Source organism: Parasteatoda tepidariorum, chromosome 7 (assembly GCF_982258835.1).
Source record: "Parasteatoda tepidariorum strain Cologne lab strain chromosome 7, Ptep-v5.0, whole genome shotgun sequence".
Taxonomy (NCBI): Eukaryota; Metazoa; Arthropoda; class Arachnida; order Araneae; family Theridiidae; genus Parasteatoda; species Parasteatoda tepidariorum.
In genome coordinates, this window is record NC_141761.1 from 94,059,922 (window position 1) to 94,083,341 (window position 23,420).

At 28.6% G+C, this 23,420-nt stretch overlaps 1 protein-coding gene across 4 annotated transcripts in view; it reads left to right on the forward strand.

Annotated features, from left to right (window-relative positions):
- LOC107439363 (uncharacterized) overlaps positions 1-23,420 on the forward strand; it is a 603,558-nt gene that overhangs the window by 467,519 nt on the left and 112,619 nt on the right. The window contains exon 1 of one of the 4 annotated variants that reach the window (XM_087168292.1): positions 9,228-9,349. The exons of the other annotated variants lie outside the window; for them this stretch is intronic. Within the exon in view, the coding sequence (XP_087024418.1) occupies positions 9,282-9,349 (68 nt within the window). The 5' untranslated portion in view covers positions 9,228-9,281. Of the gene's footprint in view, positions 1-9,227; positions 9,350-23,420 lie in introns of those variants that run through there. 4 annotated transcript variants of the gene reach the window in all.

Sequence of the window (23,420 nt, forward strand, 5' to 3'; positions counted from 1 at the left end):
AATCATCTAATATGAGCCTGAAAATTGAATTAAACAAAAACAAAAATGGAAAAGAGCTATAAGCAGTTGAATCAAAATTCTCTTAACCCCTTGACATACGAAGACGTCTGGGAGACTTCATTTGTTTCTTCTGTCAAAACAATAATTGACGTGTCTCAGACGTCTTCAACATAGAGATGCCAACTTGCTTCGGACAGAAAATTAATATTTTATAGTGGTAGTTTATCAATTGTGATTCTTGGTTTAATAAATTCAATATAGTAGATTTTTATCCACCATTATTTCTAAATAATTCGTAGGCTCATATAATTCACCACTTCAAAGTAGTTTTAAAAAAACAATCAAAAATAGTCAAATATTTTCAAAAATTTAGTTTGTTGTTATTTACCGTTTTTTTTTTTTAAAATTATTTTGGCGTGTCCGGAGCATTTGGCATCTCTGTCAACATCCCGTTGCGAGTTGTTGTTTACAGTGCAATCAAAGATCATTTTTATATCAAAAAATGATATGTCAAGGGTTTACGTAAACAATATAAATAAAAATGTAGGAAATGTAAACATAAACCAAACAAATTTTTGAGATAGGAATGTTAGCACAAACAGTACTTCATCACGGGTCACACTGCCTTGCTAACATGTAGTCAATTTAGTCTGTAGTCAGTGGTTAAACAAAAAACTGACTGTGCCCCGAGGCCCCATAATGGCAAAATGAAAATGATGTGATATGATACAAATAAATGCAACGAGACATTTTCATTAATTGTTAAATATTTAATTTAATTTTGATTTTTTTTTTCTTGCTTTGCACATTGGAGGTTTGCGTATGAGGGAACAATGAGATTAACGGCATCTAGTTCTGAATTCTCTTGGTATCTGTGTACTATGATGTTATCATATAACATGATTATCAATAAATATTCACTTTTTATGTCTTATATCAACAATCAAAATCCCCTTAATCAACTATAATGAAATCAGTATTGCAGTTACCCAATTTCATTAAAAATCTAAATCCTGAGTTCGCATGTTTAGCTCAAGTATAGTCAAATAAAGGTGTCATAAATCTCAAATTAATTTGAATGTATCATTCATGATATGTCCTTGGTTGGTATGATTGTATATGATTACAGATTCTTACAACACTGTGTTTAAAAAAAATTGGTTTTAAATTCTTTATTCTTTCGTTAGTCACCATTCCAAATTTATCGTTTTGTATGCTTGAAAGGATTTAGAGCAACATGATAATTAATTTAAACATCACATCACATTTAAAAATCACATTTTTTTCGAAAGGTGACATTTTTATATTAAACTGTTATATAGTACTTTTTTCCAGATTTTATTCTTTGCCTTTTACTTTTATAATTTCTGGAATGAATTTCCATTATGTAACAAATCGTGACATTTTTTTTTTTTTTTTAATGAAAACGCTCTTGAAATATACCCTCCAGAACAATTTAAAAATATAACTTGTTATGAAATTGTCTTAAGCCATATGAATTTAGTTATAACATATAGTCTAACTTTAAAATTTTAATGCTTTTCTTCACCTGATTATTAATTACTCATTAACTTATGCAGCACTACAGCCCGCTGTAAGCCTTAACTTGCAGAACAATGTTGTTCCAGACTTTCCTATTTTTGGCTTTTGACTTCCATTTTTTCACCTTTAAGGTGGTTAAATCTTTGGTGGTATCATCCAGTTATCTGTTTAGGCCTTTCTCTTCGTTCAAAGGCTTACAATTTAAGTTTTCTTATATTTCTATTATCATTTCATCTTTTAATGTGCCCCAGCCATGCCAAGTGTCAGGATTTAATGAATCGAATTATGTTTTCCTGTCTGATTAAATGGTCAAGTTCACTATTGTTTCTTATTCTTCATTGTGCATTATTTACTTTTAATTGCTCAAAAAATTCTCAAAACTTTCCTTTCGAAGATTAGTAGGTTACATTCGTTTTTACTTGCTAGAGTTCAAGTTTCCCTGTCGTTCGAAATATATCTTCTATTTTATGAATTTTCAACTGGATTTCTGTAACAAGAAGTTTGTTCTTGAATAATTATTGGTATAAGTAAAAACATTTATTTCAGATTATTGCCTTAATCAAATAATGCAACTGCAGCTCAATTACTTCGATCTATTTTATTATCAAACCAAAATCTATTAGTTATTATCTAGATTACTCTCTCTGAGCTTGTGTAGATATAAATTCACTGTTAAAAGTTAATTTAGTATTTGATATAATTTGCATTTCAATATTTGATTTCTATAACGATAAAAAAATTCCTCTTTTGCACATTATATCACTTTATTGTTAAATTCTTTACGCATTTTCTTGTTGAAATTATTTCGACAACTCATATTTATTCCGTTTCCTACTACTTTACTTGTGCTTGATTTATTTCAAATTTGCACTTTTACTGTGAAATTGACTTTGTTTCCTCGATTTTCTTGCTTATTTAAATGATAATGGAATTCCCAATTACGAATCAGAATTTGAAATTCTACAAACCTTTCAAATAAAAGCATTTCGAAATGTCCTGCTTCAGTTTGATACGATAAATGCCTAATACTCAATTTAATCAGGTTTCGCCCAAAAAGGTTTTTTTAGCTCTACATGCAAACGGTCGCAACATATTGTATCAAAAAGTGTTTGGTTTCTTCTTTTCTTATTGAAATTTTCTTATTTCATCATGAAATCGGAAATTTTTTTTCGTTCTCCCGACAACCTTTTTTAAATCTGTCTTATTGTTTAAAATTATAATAATATTCAAGTAGTATTAACATAATATTAAGATCAGAAGTATCTTAGTTGGCTAACATATTCTTTTTTAAATATCATCTTCGATTAACAAGTACGAAAGATGCCGCCCTATGCACAATTTATAACATATTATTTTAATTATCTTTCCTGTTTTTTTATGCTCTAAAATTTTTCAGACAAGTATTATAAGGAGCAATATAAAACTTCAAAATAGTGTCCCCTCATCTTCTGTTTGCTCCTTTTTTTTTCTCTCTTTTTTCTGAAAAAAAAAATGAGAAACGAAAGTTACACCCAAAATTATAACCGAAGCTGCAGAGCCAGTGTAGTTAAAATGCTCGACTCTATTTTCTTTTTTTTTTTAAACTTATAGTTTTAAAATTTTTTATTTGTGCAGCTCGTATTTAACTATCAAAAACCAAGCAAAATTTCTCCTAATATACCATATAAGAAATAATTCTTGATCAGCATACGAAAGAAGTCTTGATTTCTCAGTGGACACTTAAGATCTTCAAAATGTTCAGGTGCTTCAGAACAGCTTTAAGAAATGCTAACAACAATTATAAAAATAACATATCATTTGCTAAAATATGTCTGTATATGACATAAAACCTTCGGAGAACAGCTTTAAGAATTCAATTACAAGTTCAATAATTTCCATTCACAAATTTTTCAAATAACCCATATACTATATTTATTGCTTAAGATCTTTAAAATACTCAGGTGCTTCAGAACAGCTTTAAGAAATGCTAACAACAATTATAAAAATAACATATCATTCGCTAAAATATGTCTTTATATGACATAAAACCTTCGGAGAACTGCTTTAAGAATTCAATTACAAGTTCAATAATTTCCATTCACAAATTATTCAAATACCCCACATACTACATTTATTGCTTTTAAGTTTGTTAAAGGGACTTTAATTATTCCTATCATACTTGGAGAAGGACATATTGTTTGAAACCCATACTATCAAGATTTATTATACCTTAAAGCTTGAATTACCTATTCTCGGAGTTTCGAAATTCAGACTCCTTCTGCGGAATAAGAGACCGGCTCTAAATTTTCTCAGACTTGGAAGACAGAGATCATTAGATTATTCTCTCTGAAGATGTCATTGCCTCGGGAAAGCTTTCTAGTATATTTATTCAAATTCGTGATCATGTTGAGATAATATCAATTTTCAGTATTGCTATATCTAGAATTAATTTGCAATACAAATGGTTCTTATGAACAAGGTATTTAATTTCGCATAGATGGATATATTTCAAGTCTTCAAGAAATTCGCAAAATATCTGCAAAAGAATTTAGCATTTACTTTATCCTCTTTTTGTTTCCTCCTATTCTTGATGTGTATATTTAATTTTAACGCATCAAATAAATAGTGATAGATTATGGAAATCGCAGAATAATATCAAATACATAATAGAAGTACAAATGAAAACCGACATTACGTCACGTGAAAATTATAAATAGAAATATCTGAAAATAATTTCGAATGTAAATGGTTCTGATTAGTAAGGTATACAATTTCACATAGTTATATTACGAGTCTTCCGGAGATTCTCATAATATTTGCTAAAGAATGTACTATTTACTTTAACCTCTTTTTGTTTCAAAAAACGATCTCAATTCACAGGAGACTTAGGGGAAAGCATAATTTTTGGCATTAAAAAATGTTAATATAGACCGTAAGTTAAAATTGCATTCAGGTGAAAAACATGTTTAAATGAAAACAGTTCTTTAGTTAATTGAAGAATTTTAATCAAAATTTAAAGAAATATCAGTATATTGAAAGTTGTACTTATTATTGGTACTTAGTAGTAGTATAGTGGCTGGGATAGCCTTGGCTGGTCGCTGGACTCACGTTCGTGAGAACAGGAGTTAGAATCCAGCCTGTCAAAGTGGTGACTGGTGCACATTAAATCTACCGGGTCATGAAGTCCTCTATGTTCCCATAACAAGTTCTACTTCTGTGGGTACTGAATTGGAAATTGATCATTCCCTGATTCAGATTAAAATTACGATCTGTGGATGTATGAATGGGTCCACCCTGTAGAACGGATGTGACGCATGGGTGGGGCAGAATTTGAATTATTGGCCATAGATGGCGCCACTGGAAAACAAGAACAATCGCACCCCTTGCCTTAATAGCTTACGACAACAACATTAGTGGTATAACGGTACATATCCAGTATATTGTATGATCGGCTGGTATTGGTATCACCTCTGTCTATGATTCATCGATTCATTAGATTCTCCCCGTTAATTTTATGCGGTAATTACAAAATAAGGTGATCAGAGATAAAAATTATCAGGTGCTGATCATATTGTCTGTTCATGTTCCAAATTTGTGTGAAGAAACTATTGCGTTAGCAAACATTTATGTACACGTGGAAGTCTTCCAAAGGAATATCAATCCAATGAATAATTCAGCTGCAAACACTCGTTAACTCAAACGGATACTATTTTATAAGTTTGGTTTAATGATTATTTATATTAGTTTTATAATTAAGTTATTCATTGCTTCTAAGCCCTGAGTTTCTTCATTGGTTTGATTCGAAGAACTCTAAACCTACTATATCGTGCTACTATGCTTGGGTATAAATGAAACAATGTATTAGTCATCAGCGCCTTGACTTTGATTCGATAAACTTTGAATATTAATCCATAGTGAAATTTAACTTTTGCTTATGGATTGAGTTTAAATTATTTTACTTAAATAATTATCCACTAATCTTTTATATTAATTGCCATATATTAAAGCAAAATTAAGTTAGTTTCTTCAATGCGTCGCACTTTTCTTTAGATGTCCATAATGCATCAGCTGTACAAAGTAAAAAACAAACATTAGGAGGAATTGTGTTAACAAATCATTAGCAGCCCACACATATTATTTTTCTTTCACGTCTGCCAACGGCAATAATTCGAAAAGATTACTCTTAATTCACCATTCTTCCATCTTTTGAAGATGAATTTCTTTGCGCAATGTCCATCCCTACACACAAAGGTCAACATCGCCATAATTCTCTTACCCATAACGGCGGAAAGGATGAAAGCCATCGTCCAATAGAAAAAAGCGATCCAATTTGTCACCAATTGAATATAGCAGCAAAGAATTACACGGAAGGCGACTAACGAGTGCCTGTCCGTGATGGATGTCGCAATGCCTGGGCACAAGTTGGTTGATAAATGGCGATTCTTGTCGTTTTTGATGGATGAAGGATGATGTCCACCATTCCTTTTTACCATCCCAAACACCCGTTGTAGTTGGCGAGCCTCAACCATTAGCCGAAGGGGTTGCCTTCAGATCTAGGCCAACAATATCATTTCCTTGTGCTTAAATAATCATGGATTGAAAAAGGGAGACTTCTAATAGGTATAAAATACCGAAGCCGCTGGATTGGGCGTTATTGATTTTGATATAATTTGACTTTATAATGTGCTTTGCTTAGAGTAATTTGTATCTCTTGGCGATTGTAGTCAATTTAATCAATTGCTTTTTATTCTAAGTCATTCATCAGGCTGCACGTTTTAGAGAAAATGGCAAACGTGTTAAGCTTAACGTTTTTTCACTCGTATAAAGGCTAATTAATTTTCAAATCTGTTTTCAGTTTAAAAACTATTGTACATTGTGTGTTTTTATTTATTTTTTGTTCGTAATTAGTGTGAAGCGAATTTGTATATGTGATACGCATTACAATAATCAACGTTAAAATTGCATAACAGTCTGCTGCGGAAAGTTGAGGTTTGTTGTGACAGACGTTGTTTTCTAGAATGTTACAGCAATTTTTGTAATTCGATTAAGTTTTTTGACTTTTAATTAAATTTTAATTAAAAAAAATTTTAATCAATTTTGAAAATTAATTGATTAATTAATGACTTCTAATTAATCTTTTAACGAAGAAATCCATATATATTGAAATACAATACATGCGCTATGGAATGGTATTATGGAGTAGGCAGAAAAAACGAGCAGAGAAGAAAAAGCACCTGAAAAAAGAAGTTCGTAATAAGAAACACTGGAAAAAAGTACCTCATTAGTAATTATGAGAATTTAATAACCGATTCATTTCGGGTTGTTAAACTAAAATTTATAATAATTAAATATTTATTCGAAAGAAATTACACATTTTTTTATCAAATTAATAAGTACATAAAGGCTTAATTTTTAAGTTTACGGAAGAAAACTTTGCACTCTTTATACCATTTAGCAAATTGATTACGATTATTAAGCAATTCAAAAATTGCTCTAAATATCAATAACTGCACTTATATAATAAAATTTTAAAATAATACTTTTTCAAATAGTAATTTTTTAAGAACCGTTTTAAAATGAAATATTTTATTTATTTAATTTTTTTGTTGTTGTTTTGTTTATATTTTTAATTTATGAAAAGATTAAACCCCTGAGAGATTCTTTTTAATTGATTCATTTGATACATTATTAGTAATAATACTGTTATTGCATATTATATAATTGCACATTATTACATATTATATAATCGCATTAAAAAGTATAAAACATTAAAAGTTCCTATCAGTCAACTTCAAACTAAACTGTACACATTAATTAAAAAATAATTAAATTCGGGCTCAACGGCTCGAATGAAATTGGACGTTAAATGCATGCAATATTTAAGGAGCTTTTTTCGGGTGCCTTTTTTCTTGATTCATTATAAGTGTATTGTCTGTGATCTATTAAAAAAAGTGCAACATTCTTCAGTTATAAAATTACATTATAGTTTCCAAATATTTAAATTCCTGTAGTAAAAAATATTTGCATTTATAAATATTTTTTTGCAGAAATAGAAGAAGATTATATAAATACTTTGCTCAGGCACGTCTAGTGCAATTGTGAGTAATTAAACTAGTTTTGCATTTATTAAAAACAACTTTACAACAATGAGACTGACAAAAAGAATTTTTAAGGATGAAATTAATATACTAAATAGGAATTAATGTAATTTTGCATTTATTGAATATAATTTTCCTAGTGGTGTAGTGTAACTATGTAACTACTGTTGACAGCAGTGCAACCTTTTATGTGCCTACTATTCTTTAAATGTGCTATTCTATATTGTACTTTTTAAAATGTAGAATAAAATAGTTTTGTAGTTATTGAATGCAATAAATTGATTGATAATACATTTAATTAAATATTAATTAATTTTAATGAATTTTAATTAATTTAATGACTCTTAACTAAACTTTTAACGACGAACTCCATATATACTGAAGCATAAATTAAATTTGTAAAGCGCTTATTGAGAACGATATTTATTTATCGACAGATGTAAAACTTATATTAAAAATTTTAAGAAAAATAAATATTTTTATGTTTGTATTTAAATAAACTCTGTTTTTATTACGAAAATAACGAATAAATCTGATGAAGAATTGTAAAAAAAGAAGAGGAAATTGGGTCATTTTCGATAAATAATTTTAAGTCAGTTTAGATGTTATAAAAAAAATACGCATTTCATAATATTATTTTGCAAAAATTTACAGTAAGTACTATTTTAACCCGTTTTTTTACAGCAATTTGAAGGAAATTTTTCATCGTATTTTTAAAATCTCGTATCTCTTTGTGTAGTAAACTTTGCTTAGGGTTTTTTTTCTTCTTAATTTTGCCCCAACTATTTTATTGTTTCCGAACGTATATTCGAAAACGATTATTTACATAAAGATTAAGTTTGAAAAGTATTATTTAAAAAAAGTAATTTTCATTTGAGAAGGATTATTTAAAAAAAGTAATTTTCATTTGAAAAAGATTATTTAAAAAAAGTAATTATATTTTAAAACGATTGTTTATTATAAGAAAGTAAATATGTTTGAAAACGATTATTTATCTACTGAGTAATTACGTTTGAAAACGATCATTTATATAAAAAAAAAATCATGTTTGAAAACGAATAGTTATGTAGAAATTTATGTTTGAAATATTCAGTAGTTTTGTAGATTTTAAGGAATGATTCATAATAAAATAAAAATACGTAAATCCGCCGTTTTTTTTTTTTTTTTTTTTTCAATTTCCTTACTAATTACACTCATTTCTTGGTCGATTTTAACTTTATTTATTAAAAATTAAAACAAAATATATCGATACGTTTAAAGGTTTAAAAAAAGTGTATTAATATGCAATGTAATTATATGTAAATAAAAATAAAATTGAGAAACTTAATGTGGTCCAGGAAAAAAAAGTGTGACTTTTGTCCACTTTATCACAGTTGAAGTATTCAATAATAAACATAATTCGCCGTTATACTATTGAAGAAAACGAAGAAATGTTTAAAAATATGCATTCTAGTTACATGTGTAAGTTAAACAACGTTAGTGGCGGAAGCAGTCACTTTCGTAAAGAGTCCCAGGTGTCACCCATATGTCACGTGTCGTGTTCTTCGACCAACTCTGACCCACCCACCCCTGTCACCCTTTTTGAATGGCTAACATCCTTCCTGTCTGTCTGTCCATCCTGTCTTTCGAACTCAGTAAAAACTCTTTTTCCATGTCACTTTTATGCAACGTGAAATCTTTTGGTTGAGAAGAGTTACGCCTGTTCGCATGCTTTTGAAGTGTCGCGTTACGTAAGTTGGAAAAGTTTTCTCAGTTGTATTTGTTTTAGTTCGAAAAGGAATTTTTTAATCGTTTGTTGGTTATTTCAAATATTTCCTGCCGGAGTTTAATATCTAAAGATTTTCCGTGATAGTTTCTTCGAGGAACAACTTTTAAAACATTAGTTAGTGGAATTAATATTTTTCAATTTATTTTATTAATTTGAAATATTGGTTTAATAAGTATGAATTTGATTTACGTTTCTTTTTATTGCTACTTTTTTTTAAAAGAAAGATCATTCGATGTTATTATATTTGTAATGAACTGAATTTATTAAATGTAGCATTCCAAAAGAATTTGTTTCGTTTTTAGTAAACTTTACTTAAATAAGAATCAATTTCAAAAATTTAAAGTGTTTATTAAAAATTTAATATTTTATTAATTAATATTTTGCTACTTTAAATTAAAACATTAATTTGAAAATTATAAAAGTTTTTTAAAATATTTATTTTTTATTTATTTTAATTATTTATTATATATTTGATTTCTGCACTAATTCTGCAGTTTTTGTTGTACAAAAGTAACATTTTCCGAAAAAAAAAATTATGTTTGTTGTTGTTTACACAAACATTGCATTAACAAATTTGAAAAACTTAAACCAAAAATATATTTCGAAATATTTTATATTATTTAAAAGAAAGGCATTAAATTCTATTACTCTACTTTTTTTCTCAATTTTAATTGAGATGCTTAATGCTGTTCTCAATTTTAATTGAGATGCTGTTTTTCTTTTACCTTTTTTCAATTTTTTTATTTCTTTGTTTTCTTGGGATTTATTCATTTGGGGTCGTCCAAACATTACGTAATTATAGTCTAGTACTTCAAATTTTAGTAACATGAACATTATCTTTAAAAATAAACTTTCCCATAAATTAAAAATTAGTGTAATTTTGAAATGCTTTCAAAAACAGTTTTAACGTATTTCGAGAACTTAAAAAAACTGTTTCAGCTTATAATAAATAAATTCATATTGTTTTGCTTTAGTTAAATACTCTTCAGGAATTAAATTTACGAACGATTCGCTGCGAAATAAAGTGTTAGCTTTTCCTGTTAATACATCCTTTTTAGACTTGAAAAATAGCTATGCTTTTCTATACGCAAGGAATGAAACATAGTCCATTTTACTAATGAAAATGTCTGTTTTATTTTTTCTCTCTCTTGTTTAACACTTTGTTTCAACAAATTATCGCTGTTGTCATGAGCCGGATTCGAACCATAAAAAATAAATAAAAATTGTTCTGAAACGGATGCAAGAGATTCGAATCTATTCCATTTCGTTTGAGTCCTCTTCCTAGAATGGATGGTTCGTAAACTCCCTCCTATAATTGAAATTTTTAAATTCCATTTTATAATAGAAGATTAGAGAAAAGAAAATTGAAGGAAGACTGGCGAAAAAGAGGATAAGTTCTAGAACTTTTTGAAAATGACGTTAGGTTCTATTCGAATCATTAAACAACTCGAGGAAACGGTAACCTTTTATGTAATTACGGTGCCATTTGTCACTATCGAAAATGTTCTTTATTCGATTTCGAAAAATGACGATCTTATTCGAAATGTTTGATCGACGTTAAGAAGATTATTTTATTCGAAATTTATTGAGTGAAATCAAAATGGGGAAATGGAAATAAATTTTAACTTGCTTGAATTATTTTAGAAGCATTAATTTTGAATATTTAAATACAAGTTTGGAAAGAATTTTATGAAATCAGAAGCTTTACGGTTCTTTCTTAATGATATAAATGCATGGAAATGGAATATTTATTCAGTTTTATTCAGCATTATTGCACATTTATTTGAAATTTATTGCTATGTTTATTGGTTTTCATGTTTTCTTTACAATGATACGTATCTTGAATGCCTCTTTTTTAATTTTGCGTATTTATTACTTGTATGATGTCATACTTTGGTTTTGAGAAAATTATAGAGTTTGGTGTACTGTCATTAAAGGCTTGGCAGAATGTGAAAGATAAAGTTTTTAGTGATTTATAAATATCGTCTTTAGAATGTACAGGACTTCAGGAAAACTTCTTTATACACCTGCAGATGGGATACCGGTGCCTTTTTTATATATTTTTTGACAAGTATAAATTTACATTGGTATTTTTTAATTATAAAAAACAGTCAGATACTAAAAATTTTTTAGATTATTGGAATTATATTTGTACTAAAATATAAAATTCAAAACTGTAGTTGGTATTTTTTTCTTCCATATTCAAAAATGTATCAATAATTGATTTTGTAAATTAAAAAAATTTCAATAATCTATAACTGTTTCTCTCAGATCTAAGTATCTGCAAATAAGTGCAAATTTGAAAAATTATTTTGAAGTGAGACGTGTTTGAAAAATTTTACTTTTAACGCAGAAAAAGACAGACCACAACTGTATTTCATAACCATAAATTACTAAAATACTAAATTTAATATTTTTCACTTATTTTGACCTAAATCAATACAAAATAATGAAAAAGTATGAAATGTTTAATAAAACTTCTGCATCAAAGGGTTGAAAATTGTTGTTAACCGTCTAAATTTAAAGTTGATTCATTTAATCCTCATCTCTCCAAATAATAATAATACTGTTCAAAATCACAGTTATGGATAGATCTACTACTTATCTTGTAAAGATGGAAAAAAAAAATGTTGAAATATTTCACAAACAGAGTCTGATTTACCATGAGGCCTGAGAGGTTAGCCGCGATAGCTCACTGTTTAGAGGCAATGAGCGTTTATTCTGAAGAACTCTGGTTCGATTTTCAGAAGCGGCTTGAAGCAACACAGCTTCTTACTAAAAACTTTTATCTAATTGAAAGTTTTATTTATAATCCTTTTATCAAAACTTGAAAATCTGACTATTTATAAGTATGACCTTGTATATATCTGTTTAAGTTATTTATTTGTAATAGTGAAAAATTCTTTTTTTTTAATTCTAAGTAATTAAAGTATTAATACACTGATGCCTTTGCTACTACTAAGGAAAATATTTTCCGAAACTACGAAAATTTCGTTGTAGCTTAAGAGTGTGGAGTAATTTAATTTAACGCAAATAATTGATTCCAATAATTCTACCAGTGTATTTAAATTAGAATTCGATTCCATGATATTAATTGTTTGATTATAATATAATGATCAGAAACTGCAAAATAAAATACCTTGATTTAAATAAATAAAATGTCATCCTAATTATAAATAGATTAAAACCGTCAATTTAAGGTAATAGTTGATTAAAACCGTTCTTCATATTATTTTACGATTATTTTCAGCAATTATTTTATGGTTCTGAACATCATATGAAAATTACTGCCATTCAGTTTTATACTCAAATTTATACTCTACCTGATTATTATATTTATTTAAATATAATTTTTTGAAAAGTTAAGTTGCCAGACATTTTCATACGGGTGGGCAACTTTAGTTTTAAATGATTTTACACTTAAATGTTATTTCAATTAGTGAGATTTTTCATGCTGAGACACTAGAGCTGCGGTAACTCGGAGGATAGAGCACTCGTCCACCTAATGACGTGATACAGGTTCGAATCCCAGCTTTGACAGGGTGAACGGGGGTGCTACTTTCGGCTCGCACCAACCACAGTGATGACATAGTTATTTTATAGAATTTTTAGTTAAAATGACAGTGTTTGTTTGTTAACAGTACTTACCTGATTAACAAACAGGCGTCTGTTGTCCATTCTTTTCTGCAAAATAAATGGTTTTATACTTGTCCGGCAGCTGACAATTTTTTTTCCGTAAATTTAACAGATTTTTTTTATAGTGTAGATATTAGGCTTATCTACAAAAAAAGTTTTTGAAAAAATCATTTTTTGATATATTTCACGAGAGTTTTTTTAATTTTATTTTTAAATTTCGGTTTTTTAATCTAATTATAAAAACATTTTAAAATTCTTAAAAATTTATAAATTTATTGTTTTTTATACGTGATTTTACTAATCTTAAATTGATTCTCAAATTGTAATTCAATATTTACTCCCTGAAAAAAATTATTTTTTACATCTTTTTTCTTAACGAACTTAAATCAAGATTTATTCTTTCTCTTTTTATTTATTACTTTCGTCCAAAAAATCAAAATCTTGTTACCTGCAAAAGTTATTATTAAGTTTAAAAGGAAATTTAGGACGTGACGCTTCCTTTCATTGATTTTTTGAATGAAATGTTTTAAAAAAGAAAAAAAAAACTAGATACAGATACTTTATAAAAAAAACTGATAAAACATTACTGAAAAGAAGAAAAAATACATAAAAAATATTTCAAATTCCTCAATCAGAATCCATGCGCAAAAATATTTTTGCTTACAAAGCCAGTGTATCGCTTTTAATATTCAAAGCAAAAACAAGTATTGATTTTTTTCTATACAAATAAGCATCCTATTTTCACTTACGATTCCCGATAAGATATTTTCCAGCTCATGGCTTTTGTTTTCAGACTAATAATTTGCGAAATAAAAATAAATTTTTGTAGATAAATTTTTAAACAGCAAGGTACATAGTCTCTATAAATAATTAAAACTGTATCTGATAAATACGCACTTTAACATAAAATTAACTTTTAATTTTAAAAATTAGATTTTTCAAAAAAAAGACAAACACTTGCTTGCATAAAACTAAATGTTTCAGGGAAAAATAAATATTTAGCATTAATTCTTATCATTAAATTCTTTCATTTAATGTTTAATGTTAAAAAAAATATTTGTGTTTCATAATTTTGGTTTCGAATTTTAAAAATTTCGTAATTTTTCGTTATTCACACCACGTTAGTTATTGAGAGTTTTTTTCAAAAATTTAATCGTGCGAATTATTCCTGAAAGAAATTGAAAAAAAGTATATTTTTTAGTTCTAATGATATTACTTAAAAAATTGTTAGTTCATAGAAATAAATCCACTGATTACGTTCAAAGTTCGTATTTTCGGTAATAAAATGTAAATACAAAAGGTGTTATACCTTATTATTAAAAATCATAACTTATAATCAAAAATTACTTTTTTTCATGATATCAAAAAAATTTGATATCTTTGGATTTGAACTAATCCATTTAGTTAATCCTTCAAAAGGCCATTTTCCCTGAAAATTTAACATATTTTTGGGATTATAATTGATTTATAATAAGAAATTCATTTATCTTATTACATAAAATTAAATTGTTTTTTTTTTAAACCATTTTTTGATAAGATGGTGGGCTTGATTTTTTAAAATTTTACTAACTGTAAAGGATTGACCATAAGCCTGAACTTATGCTCCTATAAATAACCGAATTTATAAGTCCTATGTTTATAACTATATGGCTTGGTGGAGCAGTTGGTTTGTCGTCAGCATTTTGAGCCCAAGTCTGCGGGTTCGATCCCCGGCCCAGACACCGGATTTTCGGGATGTAGAAAATCCTCAGTGGCCATGTCGTATGATTATGCGGCATGTAAAAGATCCCTGGAGTGCCTTATTGGCTCTTGGCATTCCCGGCAAAGTTAAATTCACAGTGCACTTTAGCATCCAAATATAGACTCGGTGCTGCCATCTAGTGTGGCAGAAACTAGACATCCAAATTAATATGACCAACGGTATCTCACCCATTGTGGTGGTCCTGAAAGAGTGGATACCACTTCTGGAGAACGCATTAGGTCTGCTTATCGGCAAGACCGATTGTGCAGCTCATTGGAAATAAAAAATATTTATAACTACTAATAAAAAAATATTTAAATGAACGACCGCATAACGAGTAAGAGAAAATAGCTCCCCAGTGTAATATAGCTCCCTCTCTTCTTGAACCTACGCAAACAAAGTCAGTCATTCGATTTTTTTTTCAATTTTCTGAAATTATCGCTCTTTCTCACACTTTAATATTCACATCATGTCTTTTAATCTATTTTTGGTTTCAAGTTAAGCATTAACATTTTTGATTTCTCCCTTTATTTGAACCGTGTGAAAGACCATTTCCCTCGACCTATTTAATAGACCAATTATAATTACCTGGTTTTTCAGGTCCAAATTTTTACAGGTTTATTTTGCAAGGTTTTTCCTAACTTTTATTGAGGAGCACTTCGATTTTGTGTCACTTGGATATTCATTGTCTGATTGTGATGGTTAAATAAAAATTAATTTGCTCTTTTTAAAATCCTGTGCCTGTTTGTCCTGCCCACATGACTGCCACCCTTAGATCCATTATAGAACAAAAATAGATCTTGCAGAAAAAAATGGTATAACATCAGGTAGCTATCTTATTATCAACCTAATATCTTATAATATTCTTACCAGTAAACTATTATGTTTTATTGCTTTATTAAAGACAAAATACCTTAGCGTTACCTAAAGTTAGTAAAAACCTAAATATCACACCCTTTACTATATAAATATTTTATTAGCCTATTACATCTTAAAATTATTTCATTAGTAATTTAAAATTTTGAAGTTATCGTATAAGCCAGTGTTTCTCAAAGTGTGGTACGCGTACCCCCAGGGTACGGGAACAGTTTAGCAGGGGCACGCTTTCTTATGCGACATATCTTGAAACAAACTATAATTTCAAAAATTTTGATTTAAAAACAAAGCTAGCCATGAAAATTTATTACGATTGCGTATTTTTCTTTTGGCTATTTTTTGCAGAGTTAACAGTTAATAATTAGTGGTGTCAACAGCCAGTTGTGATTTTTGAATTTTGTGAAATTTTTTTATTGTAAAAAATGCGTTAATTTTTTTATTAGTGGTACACAGCGTTACGAAAAATTTAGAAATTGTACGCAAAAGTCATAAGTTTGGGAAACACTGGTATAAGCAAACAAATACTTCACAGTTCTCTGATTGGCAACATTGGCTTATTCGTAATTTAATTTTTAAATATTAAAATTCGAGAATATCTTAAATTTGAAAAAAAAATTAAGACTATAAACTGAACTCCATTCTCTTAGGAGTGCTTTTAAGGCGAATTAACCTGCATTGCGGTACTTCAAAGCTAAAATATTCTTGTTCATATCAGTAATGAGAATTTAAAGACCCAGGAAAAAAGTCAGTGAGTCCACGGAAGCAGAATAAAAAAAATTAGGAAAAAAAGGAAGAAGAAAAAAAACATGTCTACGGTAGGGATAAAAAAAAAATCCTTCTATTCCCTCATTTTTTCCCCTTTTGCCGTTTGTTCCTGCAGATCATGACGTTTTCTTGTTTTTTCTCCTTGTGTCAAAAGATCCGTCATTTTTGCAGAAAAATGGTACGGGTACAAGATAATCAATAAAAGCATCCGTCGAAGACAACGGAATTGTTAGTGGCTTAACCTGAGGCTTTTCAACCTTGCTCTTAATATATAAAGTTTTTTTTTAAATTTATTTTTTCCAAATTATCTTTCTAATATTTTTTTCCTTCGGTGATCTTCAATCTTTTCCCCCTTACGATTATTAAAATAAACGTAAGCATTTTTTGTGCTAATAAGATGTTAACCTATCAGTTCCGCCACCTTTCATTTCTGTTTTTATATTTGAAAGGGTTTAAAGGTTAGTTTAATGATACCAGACTTTCTATATTGAAGGGGAAAATGTTTTTATTGATAAGGATATTGTAGTTTAGGGTTTAAATTGTAATGGTATTTTCTTCTGTTAACTACCACGTTGTTTTGAGAAATTCCCAACAGCATAATTTGAGAAATAAAGATTTTAATTTAATAATCCAAGACACTGAAGTGGCAAACTAATACTTAATTAAAATATTTCATTCGCTTCAGAATAATGCAGATCAGAAATCGAATCTCTGTATTTTCGAATAAAAATCCGGTAAGTCTTGAAAATCGGCGTCTATTTTTGACCGCTTGAAACATGTCGACTGAAGCGAATGCCATTTTTAAATCAAAAAGTTTAATGGTAGTGTTATAATATGGAAGCAAATGCTTTGCTTTTCCGAGATAAAAGCATTGAGATAAATAGTATTGTCTTGCCTGATAATGTAAACATTTCGTTTGCTTCTTAAATTAAAAAAAATCGAAAAATCAGCAGCTTTTGAGTGTTTAAAAGTTGACACCTACATTCACTTCACGTGGATACAGAAAACATAGATTTGAAACCAAGCTGCCATCGAAAAAAAAAGAAAATAAATAGAAACACAGAAATAGAAAAATCGCGGTAGTCGAGAGGCAAAACAGGTTGAGATGGATTTATAAACGACATGAAGAGGTGAGGAAGAGTTCATGACGTCAACCAAAGACTCTGCATTCATGTGTATGAAAAAATATTCTAGAGCATCAAAATGAATTCTTACCTACCATCTCTGTCGCATCAGCTCACATTAACAATCTGGTATCTTATTTTATTTATATATTTATCGATTTCCGAGTTGATAACATGAAGCCTTCAAACCCACAATTGTTCTTGGAAATGCATCCTCACCTGCTTAACACCCCATTAGTGTGAGTTTTTCTAGTTTTGTTTTTCATTGTTATTTAATTTCTTAATTTTTTCGTTGGTCACCAAGCCTTTTTTTTCCCTTCAAACTACTTCTACATTCACAACTGGTGTGTCTTGAGAATGGGTACATATTTTTGAGTGCTCAAAACATGCAGACTCTTTCAACCTTTTTTACTTTTATGAAACAAATGAAGTATTTACATTAGCCAAGTATATCTTTCGGCTGCAGTTTCTTGGGATTATTCATTTTGAATAATATTATCAGCTTTTGTCTATTAACAAAACCATCATCATTTCTCTGGGTACAGCCAAGAGTGAGCCACAGCCCCCTTCATAACTCTCCAGGCATCTTTTCTTAACCCTATGGTCCTCCAATTTTTAATGTGTAGAGTTTGAAAATCATTTTCCACGTCATCAGCCTATCGAAGTCTAGGTCTTTCTCTACGTCGGATCGCAAATGGTTTAGTTAAACTTACTGATAATGCGAAACTATACTTCTAAGAAAGAGTGCTAGATGCTAATGGGTTAAAAATAGAACAGTATGGCAGTAGTTAGTCATCATAAAATTAATTGTTAAGATATTTAACTTATTTATTTCAGTATAGATTAACTTTTATTTTTATCAATTGATCGAACACTTCTAAACATGTAGATAACTGGTTTAAAAGACACTTATGAAATACGCCAATTTATCAGACCCATTACCTTAATAAAAATTTCAGACACAAAATTTGTACATAAAAACAAGCCTAAGATATTTTAAAAACCTGAGTTGTACAAGAAAACATATCCATTATTGGAGTGACCTTAGTGTTAAATGTTGCATAAGCAAACGGTCATACTTAATATTCTTTTTTATTTAATGTTTTACTTAAATCAACTAGTCAAAGAAGCATACTGTTACAAAATGTGTATTATTTGCATAAGTAAAGGTAAAAAATAATCTTAATGTCTTAAATGTTTATTACAAGCTGAATTGTACAATAAAATACATCGATTGTTGGCGGGTCCTTACTGGTAAACAAACGAACTTTCTTAATTTTCTTTTATATTTTCTGATTTACTTAAATCATTTAGTCAAATGAGCACATTGTTACAAAATCTGTATTGATTGCATAAGTAAAAAGAAAAAATTTGAAATTTCTTAAATATTTATTAAAAGTTCAATCGTACAAGAAAACACATCCATTGTTGGCGTGTCCTCAGTGTTAATTGTTGCACAAACAAACGCTGTTTTCTAATACTCTTTTTTTACTTACTATTTTACTTAAACCAATTTGTCAACGAAGCACATTGTTGGAAAAGGGCGTATCGGCTTCTATTTTTACTTAAAGCGTAAATAAACGTCTTTTCGAATTATTCTCATAAGTAGAAGTAAAAATCAATCGTAGTGTCTTAAATTTTAATTTCAGACTAAATTGTAAAAGAAAATACATCCATTTTTTCTCAAACAAATATTCTGCTCTAATATTCTTTTAAAGTTTCTGTCTTACTTAAATCGGCTAGTCACAAAAAAAAAAAAAAAACGTGTTGTTGATTGTATTTAAATCTGTACTATCTTCAATTTTTTCTCCTCTCGCGACTAACCATCTTTAAGAATTATTCGCATAAATATAGAAACAAAAAAAAAATTTTATGTTCTAAATATTTATTATAAACTGAATTCAACCAGAAAACACATCAATTGTTGGCGTGTTCTTAAAGTTAATTCTTGCACAAACAAACATTATTCTCTAATATTCGTTTAAATTTTCTGTCTTATTTGAATCGGCTAGTTAAAGAAGCACATCATCACAAAAAAAAAATTTATTTTTTGTTATTGGCCATATTTAAATCTGCACTGACATAAACTTTTTTTCCTCTTGTGACTAACCATCTTTAAGAATTATTCTCATATATAGAAATAAAGAAAAAATTTCAAATGTTCTTAATATTTATTATAAGCTGAATTTAACCAGAAAACATATCAATTGCTTTCGTGCCCTTAGTTCTTATAGTGGCTCAAATTAACAGTCTTCCTTAATGTTCTTTTAAATTTTCTGCTATAACTCATGCCAGCTAGCTAAAGAAGCACATTATCACTTATGAATACAACGTAAGCAACAGAGCAAAAGTTAATTAAAGCAGATAAATGTGACGTGTAAATATTAAATTTCCCGTTTTATCGTAAATGTCTTACTCTGGGATATTTGTACAGCAAATATTAAGTATCATCATTTAGAAAAATGCTTGTTTAATCTTTCTTTCTTTGGTAAAAGAGCTGGAGGAACTAACAGACTGCAGCGCCACGACGGGTGAACTATCATTTTTTTCCCCTTCTTTCCATATTCGTTATCTTTGTAACCGCAAATTTTGCTACAGCTAAGTGGCTGTCGTTAAGCAAATTTCATCATTGGTGAACAAACACAAAGGCGTTGACTGTTCCCAGTTTGTGTGTGTTTGGTTTTTGTGTTATCCACATCCTTTTTGGGATAATAAAGGATAAATGACGTTTTATGGAGAACGTGAATACATTACTGACTGCATTAAAATTATTATGTTTACAAAGCAAAGAGTCTTCTTCCGTTTCGTAAATCAGTCATGCACTTATTATTGATGTTTTCGCTGAGGTGTAAAGAAACCTAAATGCTTTGATTAAATTTGCAAAATTAGAGTTGGGTAATATGAAGCATCAAAGTGATTTTTCATAAATTGATTCAAATCTTTGCACCTATAGATTCGATGTGCCTAAACTGATTCTAATATTTGAGTTTATGGGTTTTGTTCATCAATAGTTCATTTGAACTTTTAAGCCTAGATATTTTAATTGATCTGAACCTTAAGATTTTATTTGCATCTAGGGATTAAAGTAAACTAATTTCATTAACTGATTCGAATAAGCATATTCAAATCAATATATAAGATTCGCTGATTTGAATAAACTCTTATAAATCAGAGTGTTAGATTAACTGGTTTCAATAAACTTATTCAAATCAGAATATTAGATTATCCCAAAATGCGTACAGCTTGTATAGTTATTTTACGGTACGGATCAATTGATGGTGAGGGTATAGTTTAATAGAGTATACTGGGCAGTGGCATTTAATCTTATAAAAAACATCAGCATAGGGTATGAGGGGTGTGGCATTTAACATTAAAAAAAATCCATGGTGGGTATACCGGGCAGTGGCAACTAAAAGAAAACTCAACTATTAAAATAACAAGTGTCTATTACACATGTAGATCGCATATTGGGATATTACCAAATTTTCAACGTAATAGATTAACTCATTCAAATTAATTTTAAAATTTTCAACAAACTTTATTCAAATAAACAGATCAATCAATTGATCGACATGGCTGATACGAAATGATCAATTGGAAATCTATGATTAGTACTAACTGAATCAAATCTACAGTAATTTCACTGGCCATAAAATATCAGTTCTGAAAGTATTAGCCAGACTAACGTTTGCCAGTATTCTCATCAAAAATATGAACAAATTTTAAAATTTTGAGCTATGTAGTTTAAAGAACTTTTTGGTGACCAAAACTCGAAAAAAAATGTGCATTTTGAAAAACTGTAAAATTTTGAAAAACTGTAAAACTGTAAAAATAATTGGTAAACTCGTCAAACACTCTTCACTGTTTAACTTCTGTAGCATCTGAGTCCATATTAGCAAAGTAAACTTGAATTCTGCCCACTTTGATTACTAAACATTCAGATTCATTAAAGATATTTGATTTTTAATTACATGAATAATTTTTGCATATCCTCATTACCAAATTCAATAATTTGTTTTCTTCGGGAAAAGAATCCAAGGTGCCAAAAACATGCAGAAGTGTTAGCATATGTGATTGCATCATAGATTTCTGTCTGTATTTCAGTCTGTTTGTGGTGTATATCTTTGCGCATGTCTTATTAATCTCCCTTTTAAATTCTGAAGCTCTTACTTACAATTTTTAAAGTTTGTTTGCAGCAAACTCTAAGGAAAGTATGGTGGTTTCAAATACAACATTTTTACAAAACTAAATTTACTCGCAAGCTCTAAATGTTTGGTCGTCATTGGCGAGCAGAAATTTCATGCTCTGATTTACATATAACTGTTCCTTAGACCAAACCTAGAGAGATGAACAAATTTTGACAAGACTCAGTTGTTTTGAGATACAGCTGTTTAGAAATATGGTAATATTTGGCTGTTTGGTACAATTCAAAATCAACTGAAGAGTAAAATCAACTAAATATAATGGAGCTTCTATTTATAAAAAATATCACTATTTTGAATTATTTATGTGGACAGTTTGAAATCACGCTCCAACTAATCGAGCAACAATATTTTTTTCAGAACGTATAAATCAGTGGGAAAATTATTTCAATATAGCAAAACATTCTAAGCAATAATTTAAAAAGAAATGCAGTTGTCCCTTTTTCCCTTCTTATTTCCTTCTCTTTATTAATTCTCTTTCATTATAGCGTTAACACTTAATATAATTACCTATTTTTTTATTTATTGAGTTTGCTTTGTTTTTTAAATTGATATCTACAAAAATTGTGAAAATAATGATATTAATTATTATATTTTACAGTTACATAGTTGTCATTGAGAAACCAGTGTAAATTATTCATCGTAACATAATAAAAGATTAACATAATGCCGGAAAAAGATAACTCCTGTATTTAATTTATTGACTTTAAAATAAATTAGTTATGTACAGGATATTATATAAATTAAATCTCAATTCACTTTTTAACATAGTCTAAATAATATTGAAATGGTAAAAACGCTATTCGAAAACTGACTAATCACTATTGATTCTAATCAGTAATAAGATGGAATTAAAATACACAAACACTAATTTCAGCCATAAATGAAAATAAAAGGAATTTGTTTTCTCCACTTAAATATTAATTATTAATCCTTAATGTGGGTACTTTTATGATTACATTTTTGATGAGGATTCTTAACTAAAGTCATTAAATACGAAACACGCTGTGCAATTAATATTCATTATATACTAATAATTTTTGCTCCGGTAATGTTTACTTCTTTATTTTTGGTAAAAAGGAAAATAATTTCTTCAGTTATGATTTAGTCGAAGCTGCGAAATATTTTAGCAAAATATTAGAATTGAAACAATGTATATGAGTAATTCTCATTAAATACGAAGAAATCATCAGAATAGTTTTTTTCAAATATTCATTTATTAATCCTAATTAATAATAATTTAATAATCCTAATAAAGAGCATTGTAATTTGCAAACATACGGATCACAAATATTTCCTGACATTCAAGTGCCAGGAAAATGACAGACAGGATAATGAATTTTATAATTTTATGCTTTTTAGTTCCTCCATCTTTTACTTTCAAGCTTAACACTATTATTTGTTTAAAGGAGCTCGGACTGAAAAAATTTAATTTATGTTATTAATAATTTAGAGAAGTCAGGAAAATGACAAAACTATTTGCTTCTTTAATATTTTTTAAATTATTTTTTTCTTAGAAATTCTTTTCTTCTGTTCCTACTGGAAGATTTGTTTTAACGAAATGGCTTAGCAATCAGACATTTAAGCAAAAATAATTAACGCTAGCGTCATTTATGTAGGTTATAGAAAAATGATAATAAGTGACCAGAAAAATGGCATATTTTCGTGTGGCATACAAATTATTGACTA